Below are 18,761 nucleotides of genomic sequence, written 5' to 3' on the forward strand. Positions count from 1 at the left end.
AGAATATGTGGTTTCTGAATATGTGGTTAGAGAGATTCATCTTTTATGGGACATCTTGTGGTCCAACTTATAATCACAAACTCATGGTGGAGCACTTAGCATTAGGCAAGGATATCCCTCTTGGAAAATATCTGCTAGGAGCTGCTTATCATCTAATTTACCAGGTGGCTACCCAATTGTTGAAGAATGGACCAATACAGACTATCAGTGGCCCCTGGTGGCTAATACAATTGTGGCTCAATTTGTACATGCACAAGATGGTGAGGCCTAATCTCAAAGCCCTGAGTTTTCCTTTCTCTAATTTTGATGAGGAATATAGAGGCCGAAGAAGGAAGAGCTTGATAGTGTACAAGTTATAGGCAAAGGCTGCATCGGCCCATAATAATTGACTTCGATGTTGGCCACCTCTACAAAAAGTTTTACAGAGGGTTTGACGTAGCCGTCCTAACTTGGCTACGTTATAATAAGGATGATGAACTGATTTTTCCATTCAATTCTGATTTGAATCCGGCTGTTCGGATGAGATAGCGGCTGCGATCTTCAATTCCTTTATTAAACCCTATGTTTTCCTAGCCAAATTCATCATGGTCGTGGCAAAATGGTTAAAGGTTCCTCCATTCTAGGCAAATCCTCCAACCTATGAGTTTTACAACCCTTCTTTTGTAGCCTATCAGTTTGGCCTCGGTCAACTTCCCCCTTGCCTATTCTTCAAGAACATCCTAAAGCCGAGAGAGGATATTAGTGATGTGCTTGAAGCTTCCAGAGCCTTTCAATTAGGATCAGACCTTCCTTCCTTTTCCTTGCATGACTGGGTTAGAGCTAGTTTTTCTTCCAACCTCCTTGACTCCTGGTGGCAAGAATGGCGTTCCCATCTCTTCTATGGGCCAATCTATCCTCTGTGTATAGCTCTGGATGGGGAATTTACTTCTGATAGTGAGGTAATCCTTCATCTGCTTTTCAGAGAGATTACTTGGTGAATTTTCTTGCCAACCATTCTAACTGATCTTTTTAGGACATTGAATTTGATCCTCCAAGCCTAGACAGGAGAGGGCATCCTATAGATTACCAACTGTCATGCCCAGTTTCAAGGATGGGATCAACCGCACCTTCCTTGAAGAAGTTGATGAGAACCCCTGCCACTCCCACGATCATGACACGACAATCCCCAAAACACAAGGCGGTTCTAGGGGTAACTCAAAAGGCTACTACTAGAAAAAGACTCCGTAGAACAAGGCCATCAGCTGCTCAGGTGAACAATTCATACTTTCCTCAAACTGATGTTCAACTTTCTGATCCCATTTTCTCACAGTTATCGAGCATTGCATCCCAGTCTGCTTTGGGTGCGGGACTACTATCTTAGGCACTTGTTTCATCACCAACCAAACCTTTGTCGGCCGATCCTCAATAGGAGTTGATTTCAGTGGAAGTAACCGATGCTTCCACAACGATAGAAAATGTGAATTTTTTCGTGATGCTTGTCGAAGCATTTTCTTTAACTCTTTGATTTACTTAGTCTTTTACCCTCCTCCTGACTTTTACTTGCGCCAGATACTTCTCAAGGAAACACTTGACAGTCCACTTAGCGATCCTGCCAGCGCTGAAGATGGTCTTGTTGCCGTCCATACTCAAGCTGCTAATTCCCTAGCCTGGCAAATAACTCACGGTGAGGGAGTCACTTGCTCCATTTGTTCCTTTGCAACAAACATGAATTAAAAATCTTTCCTTGTTATTACAGACACCAATGTTGGAAGCTCAGAGCTGATTCGGCCAAATGTCGTGGATGCATCATTAGTTGTTCCCCCTCTTCCGATAGAGGCTATTACAGAGAAGGTACTATACCTTCTTTGCCATCCGTTTTTTGATAAACCGATTCAAACCTCCTAATTGTGTTTTCCTTTGTACATAGGCACTCAGTCTTCTAGCCCGGAGCTACTCTCTCAATTTTGAGGAATATCTTGATGAGGATGAGATCAGATCGCCAGCTACTTCTTCTAGCGAAGCCCTATCAGAAGAGACCAGAAATTGGCTAAGACACATACTACCAATACTTGAGAAGAACGTAGCCAATTTGGTCCGAGACACTAAATCTATGTAGAGAGTCTTTTTGGCTATAAAGGGCGATCCATCTCTAGCCCTCTCTAGAGTCTTATCGTATTTGCCTACCCTTGAAGATCAAGCTCTAAAGGTGAAAACGATTCAGAGGAACCTGTCCAATCATGAAGCTTTGATGGCCCAGGATAACTCTAATAGGCAAGAGGCTAAAGAGTTGATGCAGCTGATTGATGATCTAAAAAATTCTTCCCCTAGGACCAATCCAGGGCTTTCTTAGCTGGAAATCAGACATGCTGAACTTGAGAAGGAACTAGAAAACGTGAAGGCTGCTATTAACCATCGCAAGTTTACTCTAGCCCAAATACCCGATGCCGTCAAACAAAGGAAACAGGAACTGTTGGCCAAAGTGAAAAGAAGCAGAGCCATTCGTAGTAGTCTTGAGAACACTCCTAGAATAGCCGAAGAATACAAGCAAAAGATTGCAGAAGCTGATGTCGTCCGGCTAGAAATATTGAAAATTATCTAGGATGTTTTAAACTTGTAATCCATAGGTTAACTCATGTATCTTGCATAAAACTGACATACTTTTCTGCTATCTCATTGTATCTCTCGTTTCGGCTAAAGAGCCGATTTAAAACAACTGATCCTAGACTTTTGATCTCAATCATTTGAGTCTGAAAACATGGCTTTTATTAGGAGAACCCTTCGATTTTCTGCCTTTAGTTGCTCGATGTTGTACTCCCATTAGTATTAATGAAATGGCGTCTCGCCTTCCATTAATTACGGCTGCCTTTTACACATCCCGAGGCATTCGCCTCTTCGCTTCAGGTCTTCAAATACAAGCTGGTGGTTTCAGCCTCGAATGCATCTCCACTAGCAACTGTTCCTTTGCACTTCTCCGCCTTCCAAAATTCTTTAGCGGTTCCCTTCCCTTCTTGTAGATCCAATCGAATTCATGGTTGATGAGGATAACCATGGCAAGCGAGTGGCAGAGGAGATCCTGGAGGAGAACATGCCAGTGAGTCAGCACCTCTGACATATGAGGTGAGATTAATGGCTTTTGTTCATGGCAACGATCTGCAAATCCTCTATTCACAGCGATGAACTCTTCTACTTTGTTTCTAGGTTCATCGTGAACGACAGCCTTCGTCCTCTTCCTAGGGCCGATGAGCCCTCTAACGTTGTATCTTCTACTTTGGCTTTGTCGTCGGACTCCTCTGACTCGTACAACAGCGATGACACCCGGCGCTTCCTTCAGGAGTGGAGGGCGGCTCAAAATCGCTACTCTAAGGTGACTTGAGAGAATGGATAGCTCGGGATCTGCCTTGGGGTTTCCTAGACCGCTCTTCATGCAGCCGAGGAGGAGGCCTACGCTGTCCAGACACGGCTGGCCAAATCCGACGCCACAGTGGTGGGTAGATGAATTCCATGAAGACTTTTTACTCCGACTTCCATTATCTTCATCCTGATAGTCTTCTTGTTTTTGTGATTGTCAGCCCTGATAGCGCAGTTGGAATGTCTCCAACTAGCGGTGAACGCGGCCGTAGACGCTGTCAATGCTCGGGGTTCCTCTATCAATGCTCGTCTACAAGATGTCACGGTCCATGTTCAGGAGATCGCCCTCCATGGCGTTCATCATGGTACGGCGATGGCGCTGACCATGGCACAAGCCCAAACTGGGTACGAGCTCCACGCCATGGAGACTGGTTTCCCAATGGGCGATGGCCCTGAGGAGCATGAGGACCTGCTCGAAGAATTTGTCATGGCAGTGGTGGCCATAGTAGACATCACATCTACCCAGGATGTGGTGAACAAGATCTTTGGTTAGATTGTATCTAGGGTCATCCGATGAACAAAGACTCCTATTCTTTCCATGAATATACCTTAGTACAATGCTCTTGCGTATGACTGTTTTTATCTTTTGCTTTTGTTCTATAGGTGATACATATTGTATCAGCTTTTATTGTTGTTGAAGATTTTTGTTTTTTGAACTAGAGGCAATACCTTTCTAGTACCGGCTATTTAGAGCCGAGAATGAATCGGCTATCAAATGTTGACCAGGTGTTAGGATAACGTACCACAAAACTTTTCATATCAAAAGTCGAATGATTAATCAACCTAGGTCAAGCATCCTATTAAGCGAAATAGAACTTCTTAAGAAATCCATTAACTTTGAATCACCCTCACACTTTGACTCAGCATTCACATACGTCGGCCTAAATCCATCTCCAAGACTCAACGCTTATTTTCCTTTAATCCAATTGCCGACGTGAAGTTGCAATTTTTCTACTAAAACAAGCTTTCAGAGCCGATCGCTTGCATCATCTGTTGGCTTTCATTGCTGATCTTAATGAAGCCTTCTTCCCATGACTTGCCAGAAAAACATTCAAAGTTTCCTAGTTCTCAAAAGACTGGATCGGCTGTTGCGATACTCACGGACTCATTAACACGAACCAGTTCGACGTCATCCCCATGCCATTGAATCAAACACTGATGCATGGTTGATGATATGCAGCAATTTGCATGAATCCAATCATGACCAAGGAGCAAACTGTGAGACCCTTTCCCATCGATGATGAAGAATGTAGTGAGCAGAGTCTTGCTTCCAATTGTTAGCTCGACGTTTATTGCTCCCCGGGTCTTAGACATATTACCTCCAAAATCCTTAAGCATCATGTCAGTCTCCATCAGATCTTCTGGTCCTTTGCCAAGTTTACAAAAAGTAGTGTAAGGCATAAGATTGACAGATGCACCTCCGTCCACCAACATCTTGTTCATCGGCTTTCCATCGACAAGACCTTTCATATATAACGCCTTTAAGTGCCGATGTTTGACTGGCTTATCAAATATTGCTTGCTATACAACCATCAACTTGGCAACTATCTTCTCATACTCTGATTCATCGACATCTGAATAAACTTCTTGATCTGCTGGAGCTCTGAATTCTGATGGCAACAGAAAAGCCATTTGGATATTAGCTGATGGTGGCTTTCTATCGGCTATCTATTTGGTACGCCACGCTTGAGTCTTACTGGATGCCTGAGCCTATTCCATCTCTTTATTCCTTAGGCGTTGCACCCTTCTCTTCTGACTTCTTGTTAAACCTCCTCGGCACCACTGGCTTTCCTGCCACACATATCTTCTTTTAGTGCCTTCTTCTTCATGATCAGCCCAGTCTTGATCAACGACTCTTTTTCCAAGCCGATCATGAACATTTTTATTTTTTAAGCACCGATCCATGTTATTATGATGATATGCATCTTGAGCATGGATAGACTAGCGGTTGGTTTGAGACTACTTATGCTCCTAATATTGATTGCTGCATTCTGGATAGTCATGTCTGGTAGGCAATTTCAAACCTTCATTTCAGCTATGTCCGAAGAAAGGACAATTCCAATGTAATTCAGCTTGTTCCCTTTCATACCTTTCTTGCTTCAATTGATGCTGGTATGCTTGATCTTTTAACCACCTCTGATAATCTTTTTCCTTCTGTCGCTGCCACTTATTCAACAGAATCCGAGATGTGACCTATAGCTTTGTCATCTTTGCTTTTGACGCCCTCCCCTGCTCATATCAGCTCTTCTACTTGGCACGACGTCTCCTAATTTCTCTATACTCATCAACCAATATTTGCATCTTAGGATCAACCGTTCTAGCTTCTTTTAATTTAGTTGATGTTAGGACCTTAGTTTTTCATTTGAATAGCCCGGCATCAACCATATTTTGATCTCCTGGGAAAGGATTATCATCAACTTTTATTTTCCGAGACGTATCAAATTTGAGCCTCCTCTACTGAATAGCTCTCTGTATATGCTGCCTAATGATTTTGCATTTATTAGTGGAATGAGAAGTAGCATTATGGAACCTGCAGAACTTCTAATTCTTCAACTGATCTAGGGGCAATATGACATGACCATCGAGCAACTTGATCTGCCCTTTCTCCAGCAAGAAATCAAAGAGTTTATCTGATTTGGTGACATCAAAGTCATAGCTCTCCTTGACTCCTCTTCCCTAAGGATTTGGCACCATCACTATCTTCTTGCCCCAATTCCATTCAGCTACAGCAACCTCTTCTTATTCATCTTCATAGCCGACATCGACTGAGTATGGATCATAAGCTTCGGCTACTAAGGTACTCTTATGGAATCGGGTATCTCTACGCATACTCTAAAATTGGCTATTAAGCGCTGCTACGTTGAGCCAATTGTCTCAAGTTGTCAAATTCTTGTCCCAGCAGCTTTTCTTTCCACATTGGCAGCATTCCTTGAACAACCAAAGCAGCTAGTTGATCATCGACCAAGTTTAAGGAGAAGCATAAGTTCCTAGTCTCTTAAAACCTCTGAAGAAATTCAGTGCCCGATTCATTAGTCTTCTATCTTATGGTTGTCAGATCGGTAATCTTCTTTTCTCTAGTCCTAGTATAAAAATATGTATGAAACTTCTTCTCCAGGTCAGCCCAATTGGTAATGGAATTGATAGACAATGATGAAAACCAAGTGAAGGATGGCCCTGATAAGGACAGAGAGAAGAAACGAACTCAATGGGCATCTTCAACTGACGCTTTGCTTAATTGTATAAGATACCGACTGACATGTTCTATCGTGCTTGTACTGTCTTGGCCAGTGAACTTAGCGAATTCTAGGAGCCTATAATTTATTGGAAGAGCGACTAAATCATACCATTCTGGATATGGGTGTTTGTACGAAAAGGTCAGCCCTTTTGTCTTTAGACTAAACTGATTCTTCATCATCTTAGTCACCCTCAGCAATAACTCATCAGCTTGCGGATATGGATTCCTCTGTACCTGCTGACCCATCTATGAATTCAAATCCCGTGGCCTTGATATCCTAGATTGGCATCATGTGGAGGGTGTTATAATCTATGCTATAGTGATACCCTTGTGGAATCTCAATCTATTGAGTCCTTTGTTGGCTTACTGATTAAAGTCTCTAATTATAGATATAATGATCTATATCTCTACAGATTCTTTGAATTGACGGTGCTATTTTCTAAGCCGACGACGGTATGTGGTCTGATGTGCCAAAATTAATCACCTGGTTACGACTTTGCCCCATCGGTTGTTGCACATGCTGTACTAGTGGTCTAGGATGGTACTGTGTTTGATTTGCCATAGTTCCTTGAGTTTGTTCAGATGAACCCTAAATTGTCTAGACATCACCACTACCAGCCGATGCTGCTTCTTGATGGCTAGTACCGACTTGATTGGTCCCCTAGGTCGATGGATCTGGAATGTTGTAATAAGTCGATCTGCCTTGACCAACTGGAAATCCATGAATCACCTCTTTCAAGGCGTTACAGAATACGTCCACGAAAGCTTCGTTATGGCTTGATATGGCGTCACGAATAGATTTGTCCACAACTTCTTTAAAGAAATGCATGTCTCCAACTTTAGTTGTGTCTGTCTGCCCGTGTAACCAAACTCTTGGTAGTGGAAACTTCTGAACAATTATATTATCACGTGTTTTGGTGTAGGACAATAAATATTTGTTCTAAAACTCTTCTATAGCTTTGCTGATGATACACTTATCCCCATCAGGTAGATCTTCATAATGTAGCATAAGAATGTTGTCGTTGTTGTGAACCGCCATGACGGTTGTAGGGTCCCACCGGGCGTGCCAGAAATGTGTGTCGACATAGAATTTTCGTCCTGTGCCGAGGACACACGCAGTAAGCCGGAAGGATCCGCTCGATGGAGCAGATCCTCCTAGCTTCAGTGCAGGGGTGGTCGATCCTGCGTGATCCTCCCAAGATGTGCCAGTCAATTTGACCCTGCAATTGACAAGGAGAGAAAGTTCATCAGTAATTAAGGGCGAAACTTGCCGGTGTTGCCAAACAGTCCCGAATGTGCGGCTATGAGAGCCGATATGAAAGAAGATCGACTAAATAGTCGATTCCAGTATATTCATGAGAATAAATCAATTAGAGCTCATGGGGTTGTGTAAAAAGAATCGGTTATCATTCATGATAAATATCATTAATCGAACAGATATTAATCAATGGCAATAAGACGTCAACAATGATCGGTTTGTGCTGAGCCAATGATTATAATTAACCGAACCCCTTTTTATATAAAGAAACAATTCAACACCACTTAACCATTTAATAAAGATAAATCTAATGAATATGTTAGATCTCATCTATCATCATGACCAGTGGGGTATAAGGCAGAATCATGCAGGCCGTAGAAATAACAATAGACTCGACAACCCTAACTCATTACTAATATCAGTGGGGCATGAGACAGAATCATACAGGCCGTAATACAATAATAAGATTATGGGGCTAACATATCTTTCAACCTATCTTTACTTCAACGGTCTTATGATGTGAACTGTTCGTGAAAGCGCTCGATATCGGCTAAAACAGTCGATTCAGGCATAACGCACAGTTAAAGTCATGCCTTACTAGGAATAGATCTACTAAATATCGATCCCCACTCCATGGTGCTAACAGTGGGGTATGAGGCAGAATCACATAGGCCGTGATAACAGGCCGTGGAACGGTTCTCTCTAGCCAATAGATCTACTCAAGACGCAACATGCCTTGACCGCACGTTATGCACGATCAAGATTGATGTAAAACAGCCGATAAGACATAACTGATCGTTTAAGGTGTAGATTAGATCAGTTTTAGGTTAGCAAACGATGGGTCAAATAAGATATAAGGCCGATCTAAATCAATCTCAATCGGGCAGAGTGATATTGCTGTAATTAGATAAATAATGAAAGCAATAAGCAATATCGGTAACTAAATGAATCTACCAAAGACTGCCATTTTAAGGTAGAGCCGATAACTTGACCTTGATCTAATTCAAGCAGTGGGGTGTGAGGCAGAATCACACGGGCCATACTTGAATTAAACAAGAGTTGATAACTAGCTTATACCAGAGCTGCAGTGGAGGTTGACCGAATCGATGCAGCCATACGAACAGAGGTATAAACCATGACGGTACTTACAGACAAGCAGTGGAGGTTGACCGGATCGATGCAGTCGTACTCGTTGCAGAACTCACCAAGATCTACTCTACTCCTACTCCTAAGGGGTGGCCGGAGCCAAAAAAATAATTGACATGTATTTAGATTGATTGATTCTTCTTTACAATAGCCGAGGTCTAATATTTATACCCGGAGTCTAAACCTGAATCCTACTCGAGCAAGATTCGTTACAATCCTTGGCATAAACGAAAATATTTCTAATTTAAGACAACTTGGACTCTAATCTTTCCCTTTTTGTAGAGTCCGATATGTAATTTCCTGGCGCCAATCGTAGTTCATCGTCGCTATCCGCTGACGTCATCCCAAGAGACCCGATTACATAATCGTGGCTGACATCGATCTTCTTTGATTGGCACAATCTTGTAAGCCTACGAGTTCCCACGTTCTTTCTCCCAAATTTTGGTGTAAACAACTCGATATGGTTAACAGGGTTGTTGATTTAAATAGAGTGAAGGACCATAGATTCTAGGTATTTCAGAATTGTTTCTTTCCCTCGCACTTTGCTTAGTATTTATTTATTTATTTTGGAATGAACTTGCTCTGTTTAGTAGAATCTTAATTGAATATTTGCATATGTAATTAGATTGAGCATGCCCAATATCTGGCTCCATTGCTACTATATATATTGGTATTACGCTTTACAAAGTAGATTGTGCACTGAAAGCTTCAGCTTGTGAATTCCTTTTAAAAGTCCTCCACTTCTGTAGCATCTGTTTATTGTTGACGGCCAGATCATCTATTAGACGACGCCAACTCTACTAGAAACAAGATTGGGGTGGAACGGGCTCAGTGAAGCTCCTACACATTCCAGTCACTGTTAGATGGTGGTGCGCTGCTAGCTTTTGGTTTTGACTGGCCTGTACGTAATTCTGCAGACATTTTAGTAACTGAACTCTGCTTTTCAGTTACCATATAGTCAGCTACCAAGTATACTGTTACTGTCTTTTAGGTTTCAGATATCAACCGCATACAAGCTATCCGAACCGCCATGTTCCGTAAGCCTCCTGGATGGGAGGTCTCTTGGATCCCTGTGGAGCGCTTGACCCTTGATGAATCACAGCAAGCGTAAGTCTCTTTCGATCCAATCATTGTGATGCCAAGCTCTGCAGATCGATGGTTTTCTCCGCTAATGAGTTGGTCTCTCACTCTGACGAACACACAGGCATACAATGTTTGCTGCCTACGCCTGCTTCCTGGACTATGTCGTGGGTAGCCTTGAATCATGGTCTTACTGAATATGTATGTATGCTATTAGTGAATAGCTTCTCTAATTGAATCATTGTCTTAGTGAGTTTGTGAAAATATGTATGTGTGCTGTTAGTGCCATCTCATAATTTCTCTCCTTCCAAGTGTCTGGCTAAGTGACCCGTCTGTATCTAAAATTGCAGTGCTGGCTACCAACTGAAGACTGTATGTACACAAATATTGTTCCTCGCAATCTTTGAAAGAGGATGAAATTCCGGCTATATATACACCCAAAGGTCTATCCATAAAGGGTTGTGCATTACACTCTTAATGTTCCCTCCTATTATGCGTAATAACCATATCTCTTTTTGCGGGATTTTTTGCGCTAGAATAACACAGGAAAAGTTACTCTATCAAGTATTTGGCATCCAAGCTGCACAGAGCATGAGGATATCATGTGGGATGCATTTCAGAGTTTATGTGATCTTAGAACCATCCTTGATTTCTCAAACATATAAATTGTTGAATAATAATGTTTTAAGAGCTTGCTAGACCTTGATTTAGCCATTTTTCTATGTGGTAGTTTAGATTAGCTTTCACTTGCTGTAGTTGATCCTTTCAAGAGCCGTAAATTTCTTGTTAGGTGAGCAAAGCATACTTTGTCAAGGATTCCTTTTTTGCCTTTGAAAAAGGTCAGGATTCTGAAAGAAATTCAGACCTTGTGTAGTTTCAGTTCAAGAATTTCCATCTTCAATATAGCTAAATAATATTATATTGCTGTGTTTGATATTATCACACTGCAACTATTGTGCATAGAAAAAACACCGGCTAAGCTCATTGATAAGTAAGGTCGGAGAAGAGGTTTACGGTATTTTTGACTAACTATCAGTATAGGGATTAGCACTACCTATTAAATCACTCTATTCTTAAATACGAGTAGTAGCTTGTCGGTTTGACTCTCTATTTGCAGGTGGCATTACTACATTAGTAGCATATGTATTTGGTTCTAATCAGTTCTGCAGTAGGCGACCACCATCACCACCATGCATGGCCGTCCTGGTGTTGCGAGCGCGACTAGGAAACCTAGGGGTCTTCTTCGGGCGCGGCTACGTGCAACGCATGTCCTTCGACGAGGCGGAGCTCGCCGTGGGGTTTTAGGGTCTCTATAGGCTTGTGATGGCCAGAACGGAGCTTGCCGTGGTGGTGCTCCGGCCATGGCGAGCCTTCGGGGCGGGTCACTGGCACCGGCGTTCCAGAGCGTTGTGGGCTCGACAAGGCCGTGCTTGTGGTGCTCATGCGAGTGCGAGTGCGCGTGTGTGCGTGTTATGTACCGTGACAAAGAAAAAGGCGGGGCCTTGGGCCTCTTAGGTGGAGAGACTATGACGACGGCCATGGCGAGCACATACCGGCGAGCGAGGCAAGCGTGGGGGCTCACTATGGGCTTGAGTGGCTAGAATGGTGGTGCAGTGGCGAGGTGTGGCCGTGTGTTATCTTATCGTGTGATTCGTGTGTTTTTATATAAAAGTTTTTCTGTCCCGTAGCAACGCACGAGCACGCTACCTAGTCTTCGTAAAAGCAATGGGCTTCGTACACACAGCTACTTGACAGCTAACTCCCTAAAATTGCATCCTTTTCTCGGACATCACCTTCTCTCTACAGTTGCGTTCTTTTCAGAAAGAGAAAGTACAAAACTTCTATTTGGGTTAATATATTCTAGTAGGGGTCACCCCTCCTGAGCCTTTCAAAAAAAATTGTGTACACTCATTTATTATACGAGTTGATCAACGGACTGAGAAAGTGGCGCCTACGTTTTTTTTTCCTGAAAAGAAAACAACTACTAGCGAAATCGAGCTCGACGTCAAATTCGGAAAGTGTATTAACGTGAATTCAAAATTTGAAGCACACTACGGTGCATATTGTGTCCGCGCGCATCGCTGGTCCATGGTATAAATACACTTTCATGCAGACAAAGAGATCACATTGAGATACTCCATACTCCTACAACCACAGAATGAAACAATGCTAGAAAAAAGAGACAATTGGCAACGACATACCAACAAATGTCCCTCTCTGAATATGTGAAGAAAACTTTTGTACGTACTAGGTAGCGTGCCCGTGCGTTGCTACGGGACAGTAAAACTTTTGTACTAAAAACACAAGGATCGCACGATAAAATAATAATACTATGAAAATGTTAAAGTGACATTTAATCCAAAAAGCAAAATTCGTGAAATTAACATCGTCACGGAGTGCGCGGCGTCGTAGGCTCACCGACTCGGTAAGGGCCGAGCGACAACCTTGCCCATACCTATAACAATCCAAAACTTAATGCATTAACCATGAATTTACGAGTAATCAAGTATGTTTTAGAGAAAGAAGAATCGATGTGGTAAAGATAGAAAGGATAAATAGATCAACAGAACTATCATAATTGTCATGAATTCTTTAAGATTTTTCCTAAGCAGCTAGTTCTCAGTTTACTATACAATGTCAAATGATTTGTTCATCCACCGGATAGCAATCTGGACACTAATAGACTTCGATCACATTAGAGAAGTTGCCGATGCCAGACCTTAATCTTTGTCCAAAAAAAATATAAAAGATATGCTCTATTGCAATCGTCACCTATGTGGCCGGTGTACAGTAGTCACCGATGGTACTTCTCTTTATCCTTGGTCGCTCTTGGAGGCTGCAACTTCACGTCACCATTGAAATTGTAACATTCAACATTCTAGAAGAGAAGCACTACTGCAACATTCAAGCGGGGTATCAGCATACTGTAAAAAATCATTGAATCACAAGGAATCCGATAGAGCAGGAGAAGCTTGCACGGGTCAGACGAGAAGAGAAGCACTGGGTGTGATGGGCTGTTATGTGGGCTGAGCATGCCCGAGCTGTAGTTGCTGCTTGCCTGACTGGAGCCACGAAAGGGGGAGCCGCCCCTATGATGCCGATGGAGAGGGGAAGGTTGAAGTAGCTAGATCAGGGGGCCGCACCGTCGCCAGGGGCAGCCGAGCACGCGGGTTTGGCTAGGCTATCGCCGGGGGCCGTGGAGCTCGATGGCCTAGCCGCACCTTGTTGTGCTAGGGAGGGGGAAAGGGCGTAACTTGTCGATCTGCTCGCTCCTCATCCCGCTCGATCTGCTCGTCCCTCATCTCGCTCGAGGCTCCTCCTGCCTGCCGACCAGATCTAAGGGGGCACCGCCACCGCCGATGCCACTACGGGGTGGCCACGCCATCGCCCCTACACCTTGCCACGCCTGTCCTAGGAGTCGCCGCAGGTGCCGGTGGCGCGGTGGGACAGGCTAGACCTAATGGCAGAACGTAGAACCCCAGCGTCTGATGCTGAACCTTCCTAGCTAGTGGAAACATAAATGAAGTTCAGGTCAAAGTCACATGCAAGCATCACATTTTGAGAAAGAGTTCCTTTTCTATTCCGATACGGTGCTGCTTTACTTGCACTGATTGTGATTAGAACATGAGTCCCATCTATTGCTTCTAAGCAGTTTTGGAAGGGAGAGAAGAGGTGCTATTTGTAATTAGTATATATGTAAGAAAAAGGTAAGAATTTTGAAACAGTACATATATTTGTTATATGTACCTGAAAGTAAGGTGCAAAATGTGGATTGGTCGATATTTTCCAATGGGTCTCAGATGATGGGGCTTCATAAAATCAAAAGCCAATGAAGAGATTGCATCAAAGGCTGCTACGATATGTCTATGTATTGTCTCTCCACTGTGCTGAAACCTATCACACAATGCAGTAAAACTTGCATTTCGCGCAAGCATATACATGAACATTGCTAGTTGTTCTTCTACAGTAACCCCTCTTGTACTCTTTAAAAGCCCTCTTGAACTAAGGTAATCAGCAAGTGCTTCGAAAATCCATGGCTCCATACGCAAATTATGATAAGAACGATGTGGATGGCCCTCAAGAAGTCCACGTGTATATTCTGAACCACTAAGCTTTGAAGTGTAACATGGAGTTCTTGTTCTAATTTTGATAGAAGCTAAATATAGTACCAGAAAAACCTGCATCATCATTTCATCCTTTTCTTCTTCCTCAGATACAGTTTTAGCCCTTTTATTATAATCCATATCCACTAACTAGACATATCTATCTGAATTACCTAACGAACCAGGTCATGAGAATTGAGAAAAGGGAACATTGCAAAGCAAAAGCATGACCAAACAGCCTATATGTAGCACACTACACACTTCCTCTAAAGTTATACACGTGAATGCAAAAACAACAAGAATGCAGGCTGTAGTGTTATCCTATGCTAGTGCGGCTCTACACAAAATGCACAAGTACTCCCTCCGTTTATGTTTTCAAATATATGACGTTTATAACAAGCTAATTACTTCATAATATATATCTAAAAATGAAAATGGAGGGCAGGAGGGGACAGTGAGCTACTTCATAATATATGTATCTTAGATATGTCATGTGCACTTGCACTCTAGATCAGTTTCTTTCCCTTCCACCTCTTCTAATCGCATATACGTATATGCAGTCATGCACGCACTCTGTAGATGGCTTACACACATGTTGCTTCAATTTGTTCTTCTCATGAGAAGCTGCATGCTTCTATCAGGACCAAAATACTCAGCGTCCATGCGGATACCTACTGAAGTCGACAATGTTTGATCAGAGTTCACATGTTCTTAATGCAGCAGCTACAAATCTAACGTACGGCAGCAATGCCATGGGAGTAGCTTCAGCATACATATCATCTACCAAACATATTTAAGATACATGTCTAATGCACAATCAGCAAAATCAATTGGTCCCAATTATTCAACCGTACATTGGGGAAACATACAGAGCTGCCAAGGAAACATACAGAGCTGAATTATTCAACTTCAATTTGGTTTCAATTTCAACCGTGCCATTTCACTCCTCATTCAGATAGGTTTCACACATAATCAGTAAGTGCAGGCAAAGAAGCATGTGCAACACATCCAGATTAGCTCCTCATTCACATAGGTATCACATATCCAGCATCCAACGCAAGAAGAAGAGATGGGGTTTGGGAGAGGAAGGTACCTGCCACGCGGCCATCCTAGCCCCCACGCGATGTAGCCAGGGCCCGCCGTGCCCGCGTATCTGGCCGCGCCGAGGCCGAGCTCGCAAAGCTTCGCTGGAGATGGGAGGCCGCCGTGAGAGGGAGTGCCACCGGCGAGGGAGGAGCGTCGCCGCAGCCAGGAGGGACGAGCGTCGTCGGCCGTCGAGGGGGGGGGGCGTCGGGTGTCGGGCCACGAAAGAGACGAGGGGAGATTTTTCTTTTTTTATTAGCCACGGTATCGCAGGGGTCGGAGTGGGCAGACGGACAAACCAAAACAAATATCGCAGGAGACAATGCATGATTATTGTTTCCTTCCATGCATGTGGCCTCAGGTGATCAATTTGTTTCCTTCAAAGTAGGCGGGGATCCTTTGAAGAACATCAACGTACCTCCCTTCCAGAGCAGCATGATTTCGATGCATGATTATTGTTTCCTTCCATGCATGTGGCATCAGGTGATTGATTTGTTTCCTTCAAAGCAGACCGAGATCCTTTGAAGAACATCAACGTACCTCCCTTCCAGAGCAGTATGATTTCGATGCATGATTATTGTTTCCTACTATACATGTGGCTTTAGGTGATCGATTTGTTTTCTTCAAAGCAGGCAGGTATTGTAAGCGTGGGCAGACGGACGAACCAAAATAAATATTGCACCAAAAAATATTCATGTTTTATTCTTTTTAGTTGTACGAGATTAGTCCAGCACTGTAAAACCCACCGTCTTGAATCTTGGACTTGCCCGCCCGCTGGACCTGGCTATATCAGATGGACCCGTTCTAGCGCCATACCTACTACTACACTCGTAGTAAAGCAGAATCGGCCGGAAATTGTCTTGCTTGCCTTTGGTTTCTCCAATTGGCCACAGGTGAGACAACGCCCCATTCCATCTTTTGTTTACTGAATCCACAATTCCACATACGGTAGGGATTCCTTCCTTGACACACACGCCCAGGAACCCAAATCCATCATTACTGGTCGATCACTACCCGACATTACGGTCCGTTTGGCTTACCGGTTTGTTGGGCTTCTTTTTTTTTCAGTTGGAACAGTATTTTTCTCTTGTAACAATTTAGTCAGAACAGTGTTTTCAGCTAGTTTTAAGTTTCGGCAAACCGAACGAAGCTTACGCCACGCGATTCCTCCCGAAGATTTTGACAGGCAGAGACCACAGACCCCCAGATCAGACGTCTGGATCTCTCACGCATCAGCATCGTTTATTACGCAGTTCATTTACAGCCACGGAAGGTTCGGCCGGCCGACGAAGGGGGTGCTGATCGAGCGAGCACTGGCGACGAGACGAGACCTTACGTGGATCTGCTGGCGGCCACGGAGCGGGCAGCCAGCTCGCAGCCGCGTCCGCGCCCCGTGCCCGTGCCGGTGTCGTGGCCATCAGGCTGCCAGTTTCGGTTGATCGGCGGCGGTCGTGTGACGGGACCTTTGTGCGCCGCATTAACGCCGGCCCGCGGGGGTCACGCGGCACAGCGGTGGGACTCACTGGCCGCTTTCGGCTCTTTTATGGCGACACAGCCCTGGCTTCGGGTTCCATCCATCCCAATCCCATCCCATTGGCCGCGTCCGGCTCAGTGGCTTCCACTTGGACACTGCAGGGGTAGGTCGTTGAAGTGGTCGGCGGCGAGATCGCAACGGCCCAGGTGACGTCGCTTTTGACGCGAGAACTGGAGTACTGGACCGCGATCTCTGCTGCTTCTTTCGTCCTGTCTCGTGTCACGGTCGGAGCCGTGACACGGTCGGTCCTGGTAATAGTCGAGTGGTGTGCAGTCCAGTGCAGGCATGAGTCATGGGTGCGCGACTTCTCTTCAGGTTCATCAGCTCTTGTCCACGTCGTCGTCCGTCACGCTCTCTTCGTCTGTCACGGAATTGGCCGTGTGGTCTCTCTCTTCCGCCAGCGGCAGCATTGGGCCGTTGACGGTTTGTTTTTGTGTCGATCACGCCATTGACGAACGATACGTTTCTGTCTGGTTGATTGATGGCCCAATAGTAACATTGATAGGCGGGGCTGCGTGGGCTGATGATCGGGCCTAGTAGCGACAAGGTCGGGCAGGCATCACTGATGGATGCGAGACGGCCCGTAAAGAGGGACTAGGCCTAAAAGTGAAAGCATGTTGCCACAATTGTCTCAGATCGGTCGCACACAAGCAAGACTGGGCATTTTGCTCAAAAAAAGCAAAAAGACTGGACACGACCTCTTCAAAACCCACGACCATCGACGCGTCTCTCACTCTCTACGACGTGGACACATGGTAAACGTGTGCAGCTGTCCAAGAAACAATCATCGTTTCTACAACCGGAATGCTCGTCAGAGAGTTCGTAATCAATCACTTTGTTTATCCAAAAGACAGTGACATCACGGCACTCTGTGCACAAAAGTTCCTCGCATTTTGTTTACAAAATTGCAAGTTGAGATCATCGAGTTTGAACAAAACAGAACCAGCGGGACTAGGAGACGCAGGATTCAAACGCACGAGCGCAAGTGTGTAGCAGGCGGGATATATACGCCATCAGTCATCTCAGAGATACTTTGCACTTTCCAAGTCTGTCGACACTTCGCGTTCAATTCGCCTTCCGTGGCTGCTTCCTCGTGCTTCTTTTGACGCGATCGCGCCGCTCTTTCATTCAGGCCGGCCAACTCTCCCAAGGTATAAGTAAGTAACCATGGTCCATAGATGGCTAGAGACGCAAAGCATGCAACTGCATGAAATACTGCTGTGTCTGTGTGTTACTACATCTCAATTGGTCACAAGAATTCCGTCCATCTACGCTCTACATCAGTGGCTACAGCTCATCATTACAGGAGACAGGAGAGCAAGGATCCTTAGATAGATGGGGCAAGACGACTACCTGTCCCTGTGCCTCGCGGCGCTGGTCGCCGCGTGCCAGCAAGCCGGCGGCGACTACGACGCGCCACCGTTACGCGCGAGGGCCGCGTCGTCGTCTGAGCTCCCGCTCCACTTCCGCTGCCCGATCTGCGGCAAGGCGTTCGCGTCGTACCAAGCGCTCGGCGGACACAAGGCAAGCCACCGCAAGCCGCCGCCGGCGGCGGCGGCATACGATGGCAGGGCGCCATCGTCGTCGTCCCAGCATCAGAAGGGAGACGCGGAGGCGTCGTCGTCGTCTGGGAGCGGCGGCGGCGGCGCCGGGCGGCACGTCTGCACGGTGTGCCACAGGTACTTCGCCACAGGACAGGCGCTCGGCGGGCACAAGAGATTCCACTACTTGCACGGCCCGTCGGTGCCGGCCTCGCTGCCGCCCAGCAGCACTGCAAGCGCGGGCGCGGGCTGGCTTGACCTCAACTTGACGCCCCTTGCGCCGGACGTTTCATTCGCCGGCGTCAGACGACGGGGCGAGGATGACGAGGAGGTTCAGAGCCCCTTGCCTTTGCAGCAGGCCAAGAAGCATCGTCGGGCGTCAAATTCTGCGTGA

At 45.1% G+C, this 18,761-nt stretch overlaps 1 protein-coding gene across 1 annotated transcript; it reads left to right on the forward strand.

Annotated features, from left to right (window-relative positions):
- The first annotated feature begins 18,039 nt into the window (after positions 1–18,039).
- Positions 18,040–18,761, forward strand: LOC136547099 (zinc finger protein 36-like). Its single transcript, XM_066539069.1, has one exon. It carries the CDS (start codon positions 18,162–18,164, stop codon positions 18,759–18,761), a length of 600 nt encoding a protein of 199 aa, XP_066395166.1. The 5' UTR covers positions 18,040–18,161.

This window comes from Miscanthus floridulus, chromosome 3 (genome assembly GCF_019320115.1).
Source record: "Miscanthus floridulus cultivar M001 chromosome 3, ASM1932011v1, whole genome shotgun sequence".
In the NCBI taxonomy this organism is placed as follows: domain Eukaryota; kingdom Viridiplantae; phylum Streptophyta; class Magnoliopsida; order Poales; family Poaceae; genus Miscanthus; species Miscanthus floridulus.